The following is a 17,029-nucleotide window of genomic DNA, read 5'->3' as shown; positions in this document are numbered from 1 at the left end:
GGAACAAGACAAAACTTAGGAGCAAATCGAAATAGATTGCAAAGCATTATGTATTCGGAAACACAAGAGAAGCTAGAGACTGTCAAGCCAAGCACGACCTCTAAAGGTGGGCAGGGCTCTGCCCGACGACACCGTACTCAGCGGCGGGAAAAGCGGGCGCACCCTGCTTGACGGCCACGTCCTCGGGAAGACCGGTGCTGGCGTCAGCGCGGCCTTGCTGGCCCTTGATGCGCACCACCTCCTCGACAAAGTCTTCAAAGATGCCGTTGGTGTCCTCGGGACCACCGGCGTGCTCCGGGTGGAACTGCACACCCCAGACCATGGCGCGCTGCTCGTTGAGCTGAGTACGGATAATGCCCTCCACGGACGAGTCGTTGGCGTTGACGAACCACGGCTGCCATCCTTCGGGCCACTTGCTCTCATCCGGGGTCAGCGCGTAGCCGTGGTTCTGCGACGTGATATAGACACGGCCACGCTTGACGAAGTTGCCCGCTGACTTGAGCGCCACGACCGGCTGGTTGTGGCCACGGTTGCCGAACTTCATGCGGTAGGCTTCGACACCAGCAGCAATACCGATCACCTGGTTGCCCATGCAGATACCAAAGATGGGTCGGTCCCACTCGGCGATGGCGGCACGAGCCATGTCGAGCGCAGGCTCGATTGAGTAGGGCGAGCCGGGACCGTTGGAAAGGAACAGACCGTCGAATCCATCGCGAACCTTGTTGAAGTCGTAGTTCCAGGGAAGAACGGTGACCGAGGCGCCGCGGCGGAGTAGAGATCGGAGGATGTTGGCCTTGCAGCCAAAGTCCATCAGGGCAACGTGGCATCGGGCGGCTGCAGCCCCACCGACGGGGTGAAGCACGTAAGGCTCCTTGGTCGAGACCTTGGCGATGAGGTTCTCGGCCATGGGGTCGACGTAGTCGCCAACAGCAGGAGACTTCTCGTGGCCATCGCCCACCAGGATAGCACCGAGGGTGGATCCCTGGTCGCGCAGGAGCGAGGTGATGGCTCGGGTGTCGACGCCGAAGATACCGGGCACGTTGTGACGAGCACACCAGGTGGCGAGCGATTCCTTGGCAAGGTAGTGCGAGAATCGCTCGGCCAAGTTGGAGACAACGACACCGGCAGCCTGCACCTTGTTGGACTCGAGGAAAGCGCCGACATCGACATCAGCGGGGTGCTCGATAGGCGACTGACCCGAGCCGTTGTCAGGCACACCGTAGTTACCCATCAGAGGCTGGGTAAACGTGAGGATCTGACCCTGGTACGAAGGGTCGGTGAGCGACTCGGTGTACGAGGTGATCGAGGTGGTGAAGACGGTCTCACCAAACACGCTGCGGGGAGCACCGAACGAGCGACCGGTGAAGGACTCGCCGGTCTTGAGGTGCAAGGTAGCAGGCTTCGAAGCGGGTGCCTCGGTGTAGGTGATGGGACCGGCAGCGTGCGTAGCGAGCGAACGAACGGCGCCGGTTCGAAGCACAGCAGCACGCTGGAGCATGGTGTTGCGGAGAGGAGCAAGCATGCTGACGACTAAAAAGCGTTGAGGGGTTGAGGAAGAGACGTTAAGATGATGGACTGGATACCGTGTGGACCTTCTCAAGCGTTGTGAGAGGACTTGTAGACAGAATCACTGATGTAGTCGTCTCGAGTCTGCTGAACGAACATGCGCTATACAGCCCTGTAGAGTGGGGCGGACGATCGAGGTAGTTGCTGGTGGTGGATGCGTGTGAAGAGCGACGAGTCGTTCTCTTGTTGTTGCTATTGAGGAAGAGAGCTTGCGAAGCGAGTGTATGGAAAGTTAAGTTGGCTGGCTAATAGTTGGAGGAAGAAGAAAGGAGAGAAGATGGGAGGGGAAGATCGCAGCGAAAGTGATATGAGAAGATAAGCTCCAACACCAAAAGCCGAGCGAAGAGTCACACAACCTCGCCGCATTGTGCTGTGACCAATCAAAAAATTGTCTCGTCCGTCGTCTTCTTCTGGACTATTTTGTCGAGTCAACTTTCCAATCACAAAATAGAGCACGGACGGGACGCAAAGAGAACGAATCAAATTCACAGAAATTTTTTGGTCCTTTCAACGAGATGACTCTCTCCCGACCTCGCCTTTGGCAGTTTTGGGTTTGTTGCGACTTATAACCCTAACAACTCGTTCGCGGCCAAAAATCCCGATTCAAACGCAAGTCCGTGCGAAACAAGATCGCGACCAACAGGGTCCTTCTCGGACTTGATCCTCCCGACTCGATCCTCAACTTCATCCTAGCACACCATGCTACACGGCGAGCGTCAGTACTAGTGGCGGCAAAACGTAACATGGCTGCTTCCGTATCGGCAGCAGAGACAGCGCCGTACACCATCGACGGTGCCGGCGCTGGTCCCAGTCGACCGCCCGTTGACTTTTCCGCGGCACTGTCCATCTGGCGAGACATCAACTTCATCGATCTTCAGCAACAACTCAATGGCACTGCTCCCGAACTGCTCGAAGCCCAGAAGGCAGCCGTCTCCAACCGCAAGAAGCTTGCCGATCAAACAAGAGAGTTCAAGAAGCAGCCCGACTCGAACAAGCTCGAAAGCTTCAAGCCTCTTCTCAAGGCGTACCAAGCAGAGATCGATACGCTCACCAAGCGATCTAAAGCGGCCGAGAACGCCTTTCTCAATGTTCATTCTGCTTTGACACGCGCACCCGATCCGTATCCGCTTCTCGAGGTCACCCTGGAGCAAGCTGCCTCGCTCAACGATCTCGACAGCCTCAAACACGAGAACGCAAAGCTCAAACACGATCTCTCGGTTCGCGCGGCCGAGGCAGACGCCATCAAGGCTGCCGAAGAGGAGAATGCTCGACTGCAGCAACGAATGCGCTCGCTCGAGCAAGATTTTGAAGCTAAGCTGCAGCAACGCACGTCGGCTCTGGAACTCGAGCTCTCTGCAAAGTGGGATGAGAGGATACGCAACCTCAAGGAGCGGGAAGCTGACCTCACAAAGTCACTCAACTTGGCTCAAGAGCAACTCAAGGACCTCAAGTCACGAGACGATACGGCCACGGCCAAGCTGCTCGAAAAGGGTCACGACGGCGGCGACGACGATGCCACCAACGCCAATGGCAACTTTGCCGAAGTTGAGCTGCTGTCGCGAGACCTCGAACGAGCTCATGCCAGAGTCGAAAGCGTCGAAAGGCGCAACGAGCAGCTACGCGCCGAGATCGAGAGCGTCAAGAGCGGCCGACACGAGAGCGACAAGCTGCAAAAGCTCGAACAAGAGGCGCAGGAGAAGGACCGCAAGTTGCAGCAGCTTCAAACCTTGCTCGACTCCGAACGTCAGCAGTCGGTCGATTTGACCAAGCGCATCTCTTCCGCACGCGACGAGAAGCTCAAGCTGCAAACCGAAAAGGACGCAGAGATTGAATCGCTCCGCACCAAGCTGCACCAGCGCAGCGATTATGCCGACATCAAGCGCGAGCTCGAAATCGTCAAGGCAGTTCATTTCAACTCGGAAGACGATGAGGACGCGGATTCGTCGGCTGGCCCAGCTGCCAACGGAGAGGGAGAGCAAGACTCAAGCAAGCGATCTGCCGACGCCAAGAGCCTCGAAGCATTGCTGCTCGAAAAGAACAAACGACTCGAGGATCATCTGGCTACGCTGCGTGTCTCGAACGCCGAGCTCTCGGCTTCGCTCGACAAGACCACCGCCGAACTCACACAGCTCAGACAGGACTACTCGCACCTCAAGTTGCTGAACGAGAAGCTCGAGAGCGACCTCGCCTCCGTTGGCCCCGATGGCCGACCTAGTGGCAGCACCAGCAGCGGTAAACGCACAGCTGCCATGAGTGCCGAGGATGCTCTCAGGGAGATGGAATCGCTCGAAGCCGAAGTCTCTCAAGCCAGCCACGGTGCCAAAGCGCGCGGCGGCGGCCTACCGGCATCTGCGAACAACGACGGAGCCAACGGATCCTCAACAGTCACCCCGGCAAGGTCTGTCCCAGCCTCGGCGTCTGCGCGACCTTCCATCAGCAGCGGCGGTGGCGGTGAAAGCAGCATCCTCCCCATCGTCACATCTCAGCGCGATCGCTTCCGCACGCGCAACGCCGAGCTCGAGGAGGAACTGCGCAAGCAGTTTGAAACCATCAGTGAGCTACGGACCGAGATCAAGACGCTGCAGGCCGACAATCTGAGTCTGTACGAAAAGGTGCGCTATCTGCAGAGCTACGGACCTGCCGGCAGCAGTAGTGGCGGCGGCGCTGGTGGTGGTGGAGCGGTAGGCGCAAGAGGAGACTCGATTATTCAGATCGGCGTCGGCAGCGCAGCAGGTCGTACAGACGCTTCGGGAGCCTATCCACCGCCGCGCGGCGACGACAAGTACCGCGCCAAGTACGAAGAGTCGATGAACCCGTTCGAAGCGTTCCGGGGCCGGGAACAGTCGCGCGCCATGGCGCAGCTCAATCCGCTCGAACGCGCCTTGCACATCCTCACACGCTTGGTGCTCAGCCATCGTCGCATGCGTTTGTTCTTCATGGTCTACGCTATCTTCTTGCACTTCCTCATCTTTGGCATGCTCTTTGAGGTCTCGCATACGTCTTCGTCACAGACATGCTCTCTGCCGCAATAAGCGCGTTCTTGTTGGTCACCAGGCCAATCACAAAAGTGGGGAAACAGTGTCTATTGCTAGGATGGCGAAGGGTGACAACCCCCTGCCCATGCGTGTTCGCATTTGACGAGTGTGAGGGTGTGTGTGTGTGTGTTTGTGTGTGTGCTGTTGAGAGTGACGGATGGTGATGGAGGGTGAGGTGGTCTACTGTTGCCCTGCGGGCCAGACCCGGTTCGAAGCGTGTTGGTCGGCGGTGGCGTTGGCGTCGTAGGACCTTGACGCGGTGCCTTGCAGAGGCGGTGGAAGAGACTCTCGCGCCGTGCCCGAACGTTCGATTGGCTCGTCGTGAGCGTGCTGAAGCGAGGACATGGCCATGCTTGGCGTGTTCATCGTCGCAGACAGCATCGGCATGGTTCCTGAAAGGGACGGAGGCGGTAATTGCCGTCGATCCAATAACAGTCCAGAATCGATCGAGGGCAGAGTGGGAGCAACCGACGCCAAAGTTGACGACGACGAGAGTGTGTAGTTATCTTCAGCTGCCGCAGCGGAGGCTGCCCCCATGCGAATCGGTGGTAAGCCCATGGAGCGACCCGTTGCTCTTCCGGCGTGCTCGTACTTCGGCAGTTGCCCACCGACCCCACGGAGCGAATCCTCGCTGTGAGCCGCAGCATACCTCTCGCTCGTATCGCTATACGCATGATGACTCAAGGCCCCCACCATCCCAGACGGCGCCGCCCTCTGCTGATCCTCCAGTCCCCCACCTCCCATGCTTCCGCTACCTCCGGGCTCTGTGCCGCCTGTGCCGCCCGTCTGTTTCCTCTTCTCCATAGCCTTTGCTTTAGCACGTCGATTCTGGAACCAGATCTGTACCGCTCGTACGGGCATATCGAGCTGCGCACTGATCTGCTTCCGGAGCGTCGCGTTGGGTTTGGGTACGTCGCGAAACGTCGATTCGAGCACTCGGAATTGCGTCTTTGTCGTTCGACGTCGGTGCTTGATCTCAAATGGGTTGAGGGGGTAGAAGCGCGAGTCGTGCGACATAGCGGGAGGAAGGTATGACACATACTGAGAGTACGACGACGATGATGAAGATGGCTGTGCTGAGGTTGATGGGTAGGAATCGTAGCCCGAGCCGGGCCCCAACGGTGCTGAAGAGCCAACAGATGGCGCATAAACGAATCCTGGTGATGCTGCCATCTGCACCGAGGCCGACGAAGAGTACGTGGGACCCCCGCCCATGGCCGAATGATGGTGTGCCGAGTAATAGCTATGCTGCCCCGGCGGCCCTGCCATCGACATTGACGCCGCTCTGTATGGGTGGTAGTGATCGGAGCCAGCCGTCACGTAGCCATGCGACGACGATGCATGTCCAGCACCCACATTGCTAGGTGAAAAGGCCGGCAACGATGCAGTCGAAGCATATCGATGATGTCCACCACCGCCACCAGGCATCTCGGAAAGGCTCTGATGCGGATCCGAGGGCGTCATGGCCGACGCCATGTTGAGTTCGCTGTCGCTAGTTGTACCGTGATCCCAATACGATAGCAGCGACCCTGCCGAGGATGACGACGAGGGAGCAGAAGCAGAAGCTGCACCGGCGGGTCCGGCAGCGCTGGCGTTCGAGGTCATAGAGTGAAGATGCACCGCAGAATTCGCGCTCGACATCCACCCAGACGCCGTAACGCTGCGAGGCACGCTGAAGCCTTGGTTGGCTCCCCCTCCACGTGCCATTTGCTGTTGATGTTCCAACTCCTGCTGCTGCTGCTGCGACTGTTGTTGCGAGTACAGCTGTAGCTGATGCTGCTGTTGATGCTGTTGATGCTGTTGCTGTTGTTGCTGTAATTGATGATGATGAGCCGCATGATGTTGCTGCTGTTGATGTTGCTGCATCTGCTGTTGTGATGGTGGCAGGTAGTGATGGCTTGGATGCCCCTGGAACCGCCCGTGTTGATGCGTTTGATGCATGGACGGTAGATGAACTGCTCCGCTGTGCTGCTGCGAAGATCGTGTGACTTGCGGCTGTTGGACAACTGTTTGCAGTATGGACATGGAGTGTTGCTGCTGCTGCTGTCGACTGGAAGACGCAGGGTTGGTGGAGGGTCGGTCGTTCGATCTGTCCAGGCTAGCTTCTGATTTTCGACTGTGCTCAGGAATGCTCGTATTCGGCATCTAGTCGATACGCCGGCTTCGAAGGCGAAAGAGCATATGTGGTAGCTGCTGCGAAACGAACGAGTGACCAAAGGCGTAGGAGAGAGAGGCAAGAACCGAAAAGAATGACGGCTTGTTGGCGACAGGAAACAGAGACTGAGCACAAAGATGATGGAGCATGGAGGTGCGAAGACAAACGCAGAACATAGCCATGTGACGAAGGAGAGATCGATCGACGTGTGCGAAGAACCCGTCAGAAGCGAAAGGGTTGTACAGTACTCGAGTGGCGGGACGATTTCTGCAACGGCATCAGGCGGAAATGAGGGTCGGGAACCAAGTCGATCGTTATCGACGTCGGGAAAATGGGATGTCGGCGGGTGAATGCAAACCTGTGAACCTCTTCCACCTCAGCAATACACGATGTGGGAAGTCGTTTACAGGGGGGCGCTCGTCAGGATGGGCTGCGAGCGTAAGGTGCTGGGATCCGTTCGAAAAGTGCAGAGACGAGCGGGCGCTGTATGCGGACGGGCAGTATATTGGACACCGGCAAACAGGAAACAGGCGCCATGAAAAGGCGAGCAGCAAGCAGTCAAGGGGGAGAGGCGCAGAGAAGCCAACGCTCAGGGACGGCTCGAGGAGATTGCCTTGGAAACAAGTGGTACAACGGGAAGCCAAGGGTGGGAACGCATGGGCAAAGAGCAGATAGCGTCAGAGACAACGCTGGGTTGCACGACCGGTCGGTCGGGATCAATAGCCAAGGAGAAAGTAATTGTGGCAGAGGGACTGCAGCGGGAGCAAGACTTAAGTGCGGTGGACCCGACGATGGGATCGCACTGTACAAGCATTGCACCGCCCCGCTGGCATTTGAGTGAGTCTCGCCAAATCGATGGAGGGCGGTAGCGGTTGGTAAAGGCGTCTCAAGGGGGCGTTGCAACAAACAATCATGGGGCGCCGAAGCGAGAGAAGAAAGGAAACAGCAATCCAAGTCGGTTGACACTCGTGTGACGGTCAAGGGCGTACGTACATGCGGCAGAGCCAAACAACAGGGTCCAGCTGCTCGGAAACAGCAGCTGTGGGCAATCGAGCTGCAGAGAGGCGACGACAGAGGTACCTGGCCCGGTGTGACGCACGGGCAATTGTGCGCTTGGTCGGACGTCGAGTAAAAATGGGCCCGTTCGGTCCGTCTTACCTTGCAGTGCGGTTTGGGGAGCGGAGAAAGGGGCTGAACATGGACATGTGGGAAGAAAATGAAGCAGGATTTGTTTGGCTGCAGCCACCAAAAGAACCGCGGCATCATAGAGACAATTGCTGTCACGGGAAGCGGGTTGTGGATGAGCGCAGACAGAGAGAGTGGAGGCGCCGAGAGGTTTATTTTGCACCCAGATTGCTCTTGAGAGCTGTCTGGCGTTGAGCAACTGGAGGGAGCGGCCAGGCTCTTCTCGGCTAGATTGGTCTAGACGGCTGCCTGAGGGAGAGCCTTGAGGCCAGCATGGAGGGAAGCCCATGTTTCTGCCTCAAGCCACGGAGGAAGCATGCAGAGATGCGGGAAAAGCACACGTTAAGGGTCGAGCAGAGCAGCTTTAGCGACATTGCGCCCGGGAAGGGTCGAGACAGGCAGTCGTGAATAAAGCTGGTTGTTGGACCCAGCCATAAGGAATCGGCTGGCTGGGCTCATGCGCGCTGGACTGCGCTGCCCTGAGGCGGTGGGCCAGAGCCGGCTACCTGGTTTGCGGCGGCCTGCCTCAAGTAGAGATCTCTGATTCACAGCCTCTCTACTCTCTCTCGCTATTCTTGCAAGTCAGTAAGCGGCTTGGACAGGACCGTATCGGCTTTGATCGCTGGCTGGGTTGAATCGACTCTGGATGCAACCGCGGAAGAGACGTCACATTCAGGCGGCTTGAACGACTCGTACATTTGCAAACGATGGAAGCTCATGACCACAGGCAGCGGGGTCGTCGTCCGAGTCAGAAGTGCTGGCGGTTAATGGTTGGTGTGCGTGATGAGCGCAGGCAGAAGAAAGAATCTCTTGGTTATCACGCCGCCGTGCTATCGTTGACGACCCGGGAGAGGACCACACGCTCAACTCCGCCGAACTGTTTTCAAACTGGTACAGTAATAAGTTAATTATTTCTGCAGGCAAAGACAGATGCACTGTTGACAGCACATCGAACAGGGCCGCTCCCGCTTTCCACCTCAACATTTCGGATTCCCATTTTTTTTTTTTGCTTTTTGGCGAGGAAAATACAGTACAGTACTGTAAATATTTAAATTCAGTACGGTGGTACAGTTACTGTATTTATAAGCCGGGCCGTAGTTGGGCAAGCTTGCAGCAAGGGAGGCGGTGTTCGAAATCCCAGCTACCCGTGGCTCAAGTCCGTCCGCCAGCCATGCCCACAAAGTGCGTTGGACGCATCGATACCTTTTATTACTGATAGCGGGTGTCGTGCTTTTCCCACTCTGCCCGCGTCGATTCCGATGACGGAACACGGAACCGTCCGGGCAAACCCCACTGGTGTCGTGCATTTCACCCAGTTGGCGACTGCGTTTGCGACTGCATGCTGCTGCTGGCCTCCCCCCTCCCCCGCTTTCATTTTCATGCCAGCTCGGGTCTTAGCGTCCTTTCATGGCGCTGCGCTGCTCTATGTTCTCGATTCAATCGTCTTTTGATGCAGTGCATGCTGCAGCGAGTCTAGACAATGGGTCATGTCTTGACGCCTTCCACGTTTGCGCCCGCACCGCCCGCGCCCGCTTCGATAGCTAGGCCTGCGATCCAGCCACTGCGGTAAACCTTTCGTTCGTCTATCAGCGTGCCTGCTATTCGTGGGCGTACCCTATAGTCTCTTTTCGGCACCGAGCGACCTCCGAACTTTCAATCAGTCCGTGACCGAGCTCCAAGTCGACACAATTCTCATGCTGAATGTTACAGCGCCGTACCGTAGTATCCGCATCTTTCTCACAAGACACTTTCCCGTCAGCACACGCACAGCCATTTGGCGCTTGTGACTGATCGCAATCGAGACAGCTCTTGAATGAAGCAAACTTGGTGTCATCTGTCCTCTTCACGACTAGTGTTGAGATGCATCCTCGCAAGGTTCCGGAACAGGGACGCTAGGATCGATCGGCGGCAAGACGACACGTCCCACTTTGAAGTATTGCTCGTGATCCTCGTAAAAATCCTTCCACGTCACCAGATCCTGTTTAAAATGCATCAAAGAGCAATCGCAAAGACAGGTTGTCGTCTTCAATGTCAGCACACCAACTATCTCTTGAGAGTCATCCTGAGACGAGGGAAGCGGTGACGTGCTCGCGCACAGACATCCTTCGTGATCGCCCCCTCGATGCATGTACTTACGTTCATCTGCTTGTCGTCGAAATCGCGAACATCGTACGTCAGATGTGTCTTGAAGCACCCAGTTACGTAGGCTCGACTGGCATCCCTGCCGCTGAAGAAAGAATAGTATCCGCCGGGTCCATAGATGCGTCGTCCCTCGGTTACATCGTACACGTCACCGAGGATGGCAATGTAGATCGGCTTGTTGGGGTCACGGCCGTTGTACATGGCCAACTCGGGAAGTGAAAAGATCTTTTCTCGGTACTGAAGGGGTAAGAAGAGCAGGGCAAACGTCCGCCAAGGTCAACATGTAGTCATAGTCAATCGTAATCATTCGCGATCATTGAAACTTACGGGCATGTACGTCCTCAGCTGCGTATACTTGCCGCGGTAGCCCCAGAGCGGATCGCCAGCGACAAAGAAGCCAGAGGCCATCACGAGAACCGTCGCCAAGATCGCGAATCGGAACAGCTTGACGATTACTTTGAGCGGCCCGGTCAGATCGGTCGTCTCTTCTGCGTCTGAACTGCGCGAAGCTTTGCCGTCCTTGCCGCCGTCGCGGCTGCTGCTGCCGCTAGAGCCTCGTTCGGCTGCTGCCTTCCTTCTTCGTAGCTCCTGTTCCTCTTTCCACTTCTGATGCACCAGGAACGGCGAGTTGGCTTTCTTTTTAGGAACTGTTCGCGATGGGTTGGAAGGGTCGATGTCTCGCTCACCTGTCGCAGGTGACGACGACGCTGCCGTTGCCGCAGTTGCCGCCTCAGTTGCTTCAGGCGTCGGCGTCACCGTTCCGGATCCCACTGGCGTTTCACCGCGTGGTCGCTCCGATGGGCCTGGGATCGTCTTCCATCGGTCGTTGGCTACGTAGGGGTCCGACGTGAAGGTGGCGAAAAAATCGCGGAAGAAGTTTCGCCATGGCGCCCTGTTCATGCAAGCCAAGTGTGCAAACATGGTCAAAGGAGAGGACACGAGTCAGTTCACCGGATCATTGGCTCATGTTGGCATGTCTCTAGTCGTATGTTCCCAGCAGAAGGACTCACTGGGAAGGCAACGCATGTCCACCATCGTGCAGCTCTACTCTGGAGTTCTTGCACACGTCTACCAGCGTTTGCGAGCGCTCAAGGTCGACAATCTGGTCGGCGCGTCCAAGCACGTGCAGCACCGGAGTCTCGATCGGCTTTTCGAACAGCTTCTGATGCAGCTGGTCACGGCTGCGGAATCCCGAAACGGCCACAGCAAACTTGAACGCTCCTTGTCCCTTGGGTAATTCAAGTCCAGGCACACGGTCAGGGTTCTCAAAGGCGCTAGCCAGGATGCCGGCCAGACAGCCGCCTTGCGAGAACCCAACAATACCGTCAAAAGGACCTTCCTTCTTGAGCACCTCGTTGATGTAGTCGACCGACTTGTCCCAATCGAGGTAGTTGCCGTCGTCGTCGGCTCTCCACCATGCGCGTGGCTGCTCCTCGATCGGTGTGCTCTCGTCCACCACTTTGCCGTCCTCGATGTCAGGAGCATCGAGATCGCCAGCAGACGTGATGGGCTGCACGAGCAGCGGACCGTTGATAAACGTGAAATCAGCCACGTCTCGACATGCCTTTCGAATCGCTCCAGAGCGCTTGAAGAACTGGAAACTGTTGCTCGTATAGCCGTGCGCCATCAGCACTTTGAGTTTGCGAGTTGCACCTGCTGTCGTCATCTTTACAATGTTGTTTTGTTGTGGTGGCAGGGGTGGTGTGAGCTCAGAAGGGCAAGCTCAAGGAAGTTCGAAACTATTTCAGCGACCACAGATGTTAGCGAGCCGTGCAACCGTGCGCGTCGGCTGATACGGCCGAAAGGAATTCTGGAACGGCGGGAAAGCACAGCCAGCAAGCACACCGAGAACAATTTTTGTATCATCTGTAGCGCATTTGTGATGGCGAAGAACCCTTAGCCCTAATTGGAAAAAGCATACAAGAGAAACAAAAAGGTGATGGGAGAAGGCATGGCCTGCTGCAAGGACGTCTATCAACACTGATAATGAAAGTCGGTCGGGAAGATGACGCCATCGTGTCGCACAATCAAGATCGGCACCCGGCCGCGTGGAAGACCTTGATCGAAAGCAGGGGGGGCGGCGCAGACAATCGTCTGGCGCGTTCGCACCTCGACATGCGTGCTCTTCCAGTCGCCGAAAAAGATGAACAAGTTCGGATGCAAGTTCTCGCCCAAGATGGTCACCAGGCCCTGACTTTGATCGCCGGATGCCGCCGGCATCGGCGATCTGCCGTCGCGCTGCGGCGCAACCACGTTGGTGATGATGGGAATTGGTGTGATAGGCTGCGCAGGTGCAGGTACCGTGATGAGATGCGCAATATTGCCATCGGTGATGTTGTGCTTGGGCTGCGAGCCGCCAACGATCTGCGGTGGCACGTAGAACGAATGACGCGCAATGTCGGTGCCCACAACCGTCCAAATGTCCGAGTCGGCCACCTCGACCGACCACATGGCACCCGGTGTCGTGCTGCCAGCAGCTGAAGAGTCCGACGTCAGCGAGTTGGCGTAAGATCCGGAGCGGCGGAGCATCTCAACATCCGAGAGGCCCTGATTCTGGATCCCAACCATCGAGAGTGATTGACCACGTCGGCGGTTCTTGCTGGCAGCGGCTGCTGCCGCTCGTTCCTTCTGCACAACGACGGAAGAAGACACGCGACGCGGTCGCTTGACTTTGCCGCCATCCGACGAAGGCGGTGGCTCCATCGCAGACACATCGTGGGACGAAGACGAGACCGAAGGCGACATCATGGCAGGACCTGCTCTGGCAGCGCTCATAGAATAGCGAGTCTGCGCCGCTGCATACGCTGCTGCACTGGTGGGGCTGGTGGGTAGATAACCGCTCGGAGGCAGATCGCCTCCCTCCATCGCGGCCAGGTTCATCGAAGTGACGGGCGTCGTCGGCGTCGAGGGCACGCTGAAGCCGCTGCTCACGGCCCATTTCCTTGGCTCGCTCGGTCGATGCATGCCCACCGACTCGTTGAGACAAGCAAGGAAAGGGCCGCTGCTGCCCGGCGACATGGTCTCTCCCGACTCGCCTGTAGGTCGCGGTACTGAGGCTGTTGGATCTTCGAGCACTTCGAGCGCAATCTTGTGAAGCTGTGAGACGGGATCGCCAAATGCTTCGCGCGATATCGATTCGGTCGTTCCCGCCAACGCTCCACCCAGCACCGTCGTGCCCTTTTCCACCTTGCGGACCACCATGACGGGACTCACCACCGCAGTGTTGAGGCACTGGAGCACGATCGGTTGGTTGTAGTGGATCGTCATTTGCGAACTGGTCAGGCCCGCGGTGGGCAGCGCATTGGGCGGTGGTGGTGGGTAGCCCTTGACAGGAGGCTGCAAAGGTTCGGAGGGCGTTGCATCGGCGCGCTTGCTCGGATCGACGAGATAGATGATGAATGGGTCCCAGCTCGACATTTTGGCGACGAAGCAGCTCGGAGGCTCTTGGCCCTTCTGATCGCGGGGATTCATGTTAAGGAAGGGCTGGTTGTCGGAACCTTTGAACCAGGACGGTGCGCCCGAGACACAGAGGTAGCGCGTCGACACGGTCTGTGATCGAAGTCGATGAAACAGTGAGATGACCGAGCCGTGATTGACGCAGAGTTCCGTGTTGCGCGACGATTGTCGCTTCTTGCTGGGCTTGCTGATCACCTTGATCGGTCTGCTGGGGAATGTGCCAAGCAGACGTCGATCCATGGGCGAGGATCCAGGCACGGAGATGGCTACGAGCGCTTCGACGTGGCGCCTCTTCTCGTCTACGTCCGAAATGTAGAGCTGCTTGCCGATGCATCGACCAGAGATGGCCATCTCCGAAGATGGATTGCCGACGTCGATAAGGCGACCGCTGCTCGAGGCCCACTCGAGCGCACCATCCTGAATGCCCGGTTCCCCGCTAATATTGATGGTGACGCGAGGCGGCGAAAGCACCGTCGGAGCCGCTTGATCGGCATCGACCCCCCCGGCGGGCGCGAAGGGCGAAGGACGCGTGGAAGCGGGGCAAACGTTCCACCAACTGCTTCCGATCAAAATCACCAGAGGCGGCGGGCACAAAAATCGCTTTTCGGCACCATAGCTCTTCTGTGCAACCCTCGTCGTCATGATAAGAACGTTTCTCTCACCGAGGCCGAGTCGACTGGGAGTCGAGATGTACTGGCGGACGTAGTCTTCAATGAAAGACGAGCAATCGCCAAAGCTCGTTTCGGTGACACCCAAGCCGTGAACCTGGCGCAGTTGATTCATCTCGGCCATCGAGACCTGCTGGTACAGGCTGGGTCGCATGTTGGGCGGATAGGGCATGTGATTGCGGAAGGTCGGTGGCGCCTCCATGGCCAGGCCCTGGATCTGATCCGACCGGGACCGCTGCAAGACGGGTGGAGGCGGATTGGCCGCATATTGCTGAGCCGGATGTGGTTGTGCGTGCGGGTGCGATTGGTGATGCGATAAGGGTTGCTGATGCTGCTGATGTTGCGGGTGCTGCGAATGATGCAGAGGATGCGGCTGGAAGCCGTGTTCGAAGCGAAAGTCGGAGTGAGAGTGAGAGTGTGCGTGTCTCGAGATCATCGAGCGGCCATCGCCCTGTGGTGCGTCCTCTTCCTCTTCTACGATGGTGGGTGTGCTGTGACCTTCGCGCTGCAGCGCTGCCGACGGAGGGCCCGAGCTGAGAGTGGCGCTGTTGGCCAGCGCCGATGAGAGACGCTGTTCGCTGAAGCCGGTGATCTCGAAGCCGTCCGTAGGGTGACCGGCCGAAGCGTTGAAATGCTGCGTGGTCTCGATTGAAGGGGAGAATAAAGTACTCATACCAGACGAGTGCGACCCAAAGTGCGCCTGTGGTGAGTATTGCGATTGCGCGGGCGATGTGAGCGTCGGACTGAACTGCTGCATCTGAGGGGTCTGAAATCCGGGTCCTGAATAGGGTCCACGAAAGCTGTGTGAGTGGGTGATTTGCGAGTGAGCTGGGCTCCATTGCTCGATGTGGCCGCTTCCTGGATGGCGCGGACTTGAGAGAGGCCCTGACATGGCTGGGCTCTCCAGCTGGCCGAGATTCTGGACGCTGCGGCTTTGCGACAAGCCAGAGTGCGGAGAGCCAGCCTGATATGAGGCAATCTCGCTCTGCATGCTGGTGGTCCTCGTCAATGCCGAAATGGGCCGCGCCGCAAAGCCGCTGCCTGAACTTGAGCGCGGACGTCCCGCCTGCGCTTCGCTTCCCGAGGCGGTGCCAGTGCCGGTCGATGAGGTGAAGCTGGCGACCGATTTGAGACCGCGACTGACAGGTCGACTGCCTGGGCGCGACGAGAAGGCGCCCGATAGCGTCGAGCTGGGACTGTAGTGACCGGCGCTAAACTGCGATACGATGGGCGAACCCGGAGACGCTGCCACGCCGAGGTGGTTGGAAGATGGACCCAATCGCTCAGACACACCAGGCATCCCGGGCACGCCAACGACGCCGGTCTCGGCGTTGTGGCTACGAGGACTGTTCAAGATGTAGTCTGGACCTTGGTGCGAGTGAGCAGCGCTTTTCGACTCCGGACCGGGGTTGAGGAAGCTCGACTCGGTGCCGAACGCGGGCATGAGACCGGAGCTGGCGGGCATGGGCACATCTTGCATGGCGGTTGGATCGCCGGAATCCGAGTGCTCCTGCATCATGGTCTGGTCACCGTACATGGATGGCTGCGGAAAAGGCGCAAAGCGAGTTTGCATAGCGTGTGGTGTGACTGCACTGCCAGGATCAGCTGAGGCAGGATCCGCGCCTGCTGAGCCCGACAAGTCGTCTCTTGCATTCGAAGCCACCGACGCCATGTCTATTTTCAGCGCCGCAGGACGAGCTGCTCTCTGCGGCCCTGCAGAGAGGGCCGCCGCCGGACCATCGTGCATTGCGGCATTGGAGGTAGTGACCTGCTCGGACCAGCTTTGCTCCGAGCCCGTGTGCGGCCGAGAAAGGAATTGGTCGTTCTGGTGGGTGAGATAGTCATGAGGACCGAGATCGATGCCGGAGCTGTTGAGCGACATTGCCGAAGCACCAATGTATAGCGAAGCATTGGATTGCATCGAAGCAGGTCGGCTGGCCGACATGTCGGCCGTAGCTTCAGCAGTGAAGTGATGGGCTTGATTGCCTTGTTCCATGCGATGAGGCTGCTGAGCTAATTGGTAAGACGAGTTCGCGTGGAGTTGCTGGGCCTGCTGCTGCTGCTGCTGCTGCTGCTGTTGTTGTTGTTGTTGTTGTTGTTGTGGTTGTTGTTGCTGCTGCGGTTGCTGCTGCTGTATGGAAAAGGGGTATGACGAAGAGCCTCGCGGTGGTGCTGCATTTGAATCTGTCGGTATCGAGGTGTCGTACATGGAATGCTGATCTGCAGAAGGCTGGTGCGTGAGCTGCGAAGAGTCGTACTGCATGTGCTGAGGGGGATGCATGTCTTGGGGTAGGGAGCTCCGATCCTGAGCATGAACATCAAGCGGCGGTTGTGCTGAAGCCTGTTGAGTCCATGTCGGCTGGAACATACTTGGTAGAGGAACGTGAGCGAAAGGCCTGCCGTGAGAAGGATCCTGCCGAGCGCGGCGAGACGGATTGAGGCAGCTGAGGCCAGCTTGTACTCGCTTGTCCAAGTGCTGTTCAGTGTCGGACAGCACCTCAAGCCCGTCTACGAGGAAAGAGTGGAGGTCTACGAGCCGCTGTGGCAAATGGAAGCGGACCAGGTCGAGATGTAGAAGACCATCTACAAGCACGTGCAGGCTGGGAGGTGAGGTGGGCTAAAGTACGAGCACACCAAGCTTTGGAACTAAGCGGCTTTCCGTGCCTTTTTCTCGTGTTCTGTTTGCCAGCTGTTGGACCGTAACTGGAAGAGGCGTAGTTGTTGGAGAGACAGAAGGCGCGAGGTCGAGCGAGGTCAGAGCGGCGGCGGCCAAGAATGTGCGTGGGGACGGACGTGTCAAAAATGAAGCAAGCTGCAGAGGC

The 17,029-nt window shown here is 57.7% G+C and overlaps 5 protein-coding genes across 5 annotated transcripts; 1 reads left to right on the top strand and 4 right to left on the bottom strand.

Moving 5' to 3' along the window:
• Nucleotides 1–100: 100 nt before the first annotated feature.
• EX895_004661 (uncharacterized protein) lies at nt 101–1,522 on the bottom strand (the record flags this gene model as incomplete). The annotated part of the gene is made up of 1 exon (XM_029885255.1): nt 101–1,522. One exon carries the CDS (start codon nt 1,520–1,522, stop codon nt 101–103), a length of 1,422 nt encoding a protein of 473 aa, XP_029738497.1.
• Nucleotides 1,523–2,309: 787 nt separating this feature from the next.
• Nucleotides 2,310–4,598, top strand: EX895_004660 (uncharacterized protein; the record flags this gene model as incomplete). The annotated part of the gene is made up of 1 exon (XM_029885254.1): nt 2,310–4,598. The coding sequence occupies one exon, from the start codon at nt 2,310–2,312 to the stop codon at nt 4,596–4,598; it is 2,289 nt and encodes a 762-aa protein (XP_029738496.1).
• A 183-nt stretch (nt 4,599–4,781) lies between these two features.
• On the bottom strand, nt 4,782–6,467 carry EX895_004659 (uncharacterized protein; the record flags this gene model as incomplete). Its single annotated transcript, XM_029885253.1, has 1 exon — nt 4,782–6,467. One exon carries the CDS (start codon nt 6,465–6,467, stop codon nt 4,782–4,784), a length of 1,686 nt encoding a protein of 561 aa, XP_029738495.1.
• A 3,323-nt stretch (nt 6,468–9,790) lies between these two features.
• Nucleotides 9,791–11,749, bottom strand: EX895_004658 (uncharacterized protein; the record flags this gene model as incomplete). The annotated part of the gene is made up of 4 exons (XM_029885252.1): nt 9,791–9,919; nt 10,078–10,320; nt 10,411–10,975; nt 11,094–11,749. 4 exons carry the CDS (start codon nt 11,747–11,749, stop codon nt 9,791–9,793), a joined length of 1,593 nt encoding a protein of 530 aa, XP_029738494.1.
• Nucleotides 11,750–12,057: 308 nt separating this feature from the next.
• On the bottom strand, nt 12,058–15,198 carry EX895_004657 (uncharacterized protein; the record flags this gene model as incomplete). Its single annotated transcript, XM_029885251.1, has 1 exon — nt 12,058–15,198. One exon carries the CDS (start codon nt 15,196–15,198, stop codon nt 12,058–12,060), a length of 3,141 nt encoding a protein of 1,046 aa, XP_029738493.1.
• Nucleotides 15,199–17,029: the final 1,831 nt, after the last annotated feature.

Source organism: Sporisorium graminicola, chromosome SGRAM_4, assembly GCF_005498985.1.
Source record: "Sporisorium graminicola strain CBS 10092 chromosome SGRAM_4, whole genome shotgun sequence".
NCBI lineage: Eukaryota > Fungi > Basidiomycota > Ustilaginomycetes > Ustilaginales > Ustilaginaceae > Sporisorium > Sporisorium graminicola.
This window is presented reverse-complemented; position numbering and strand designations above follow the sequence as displayed.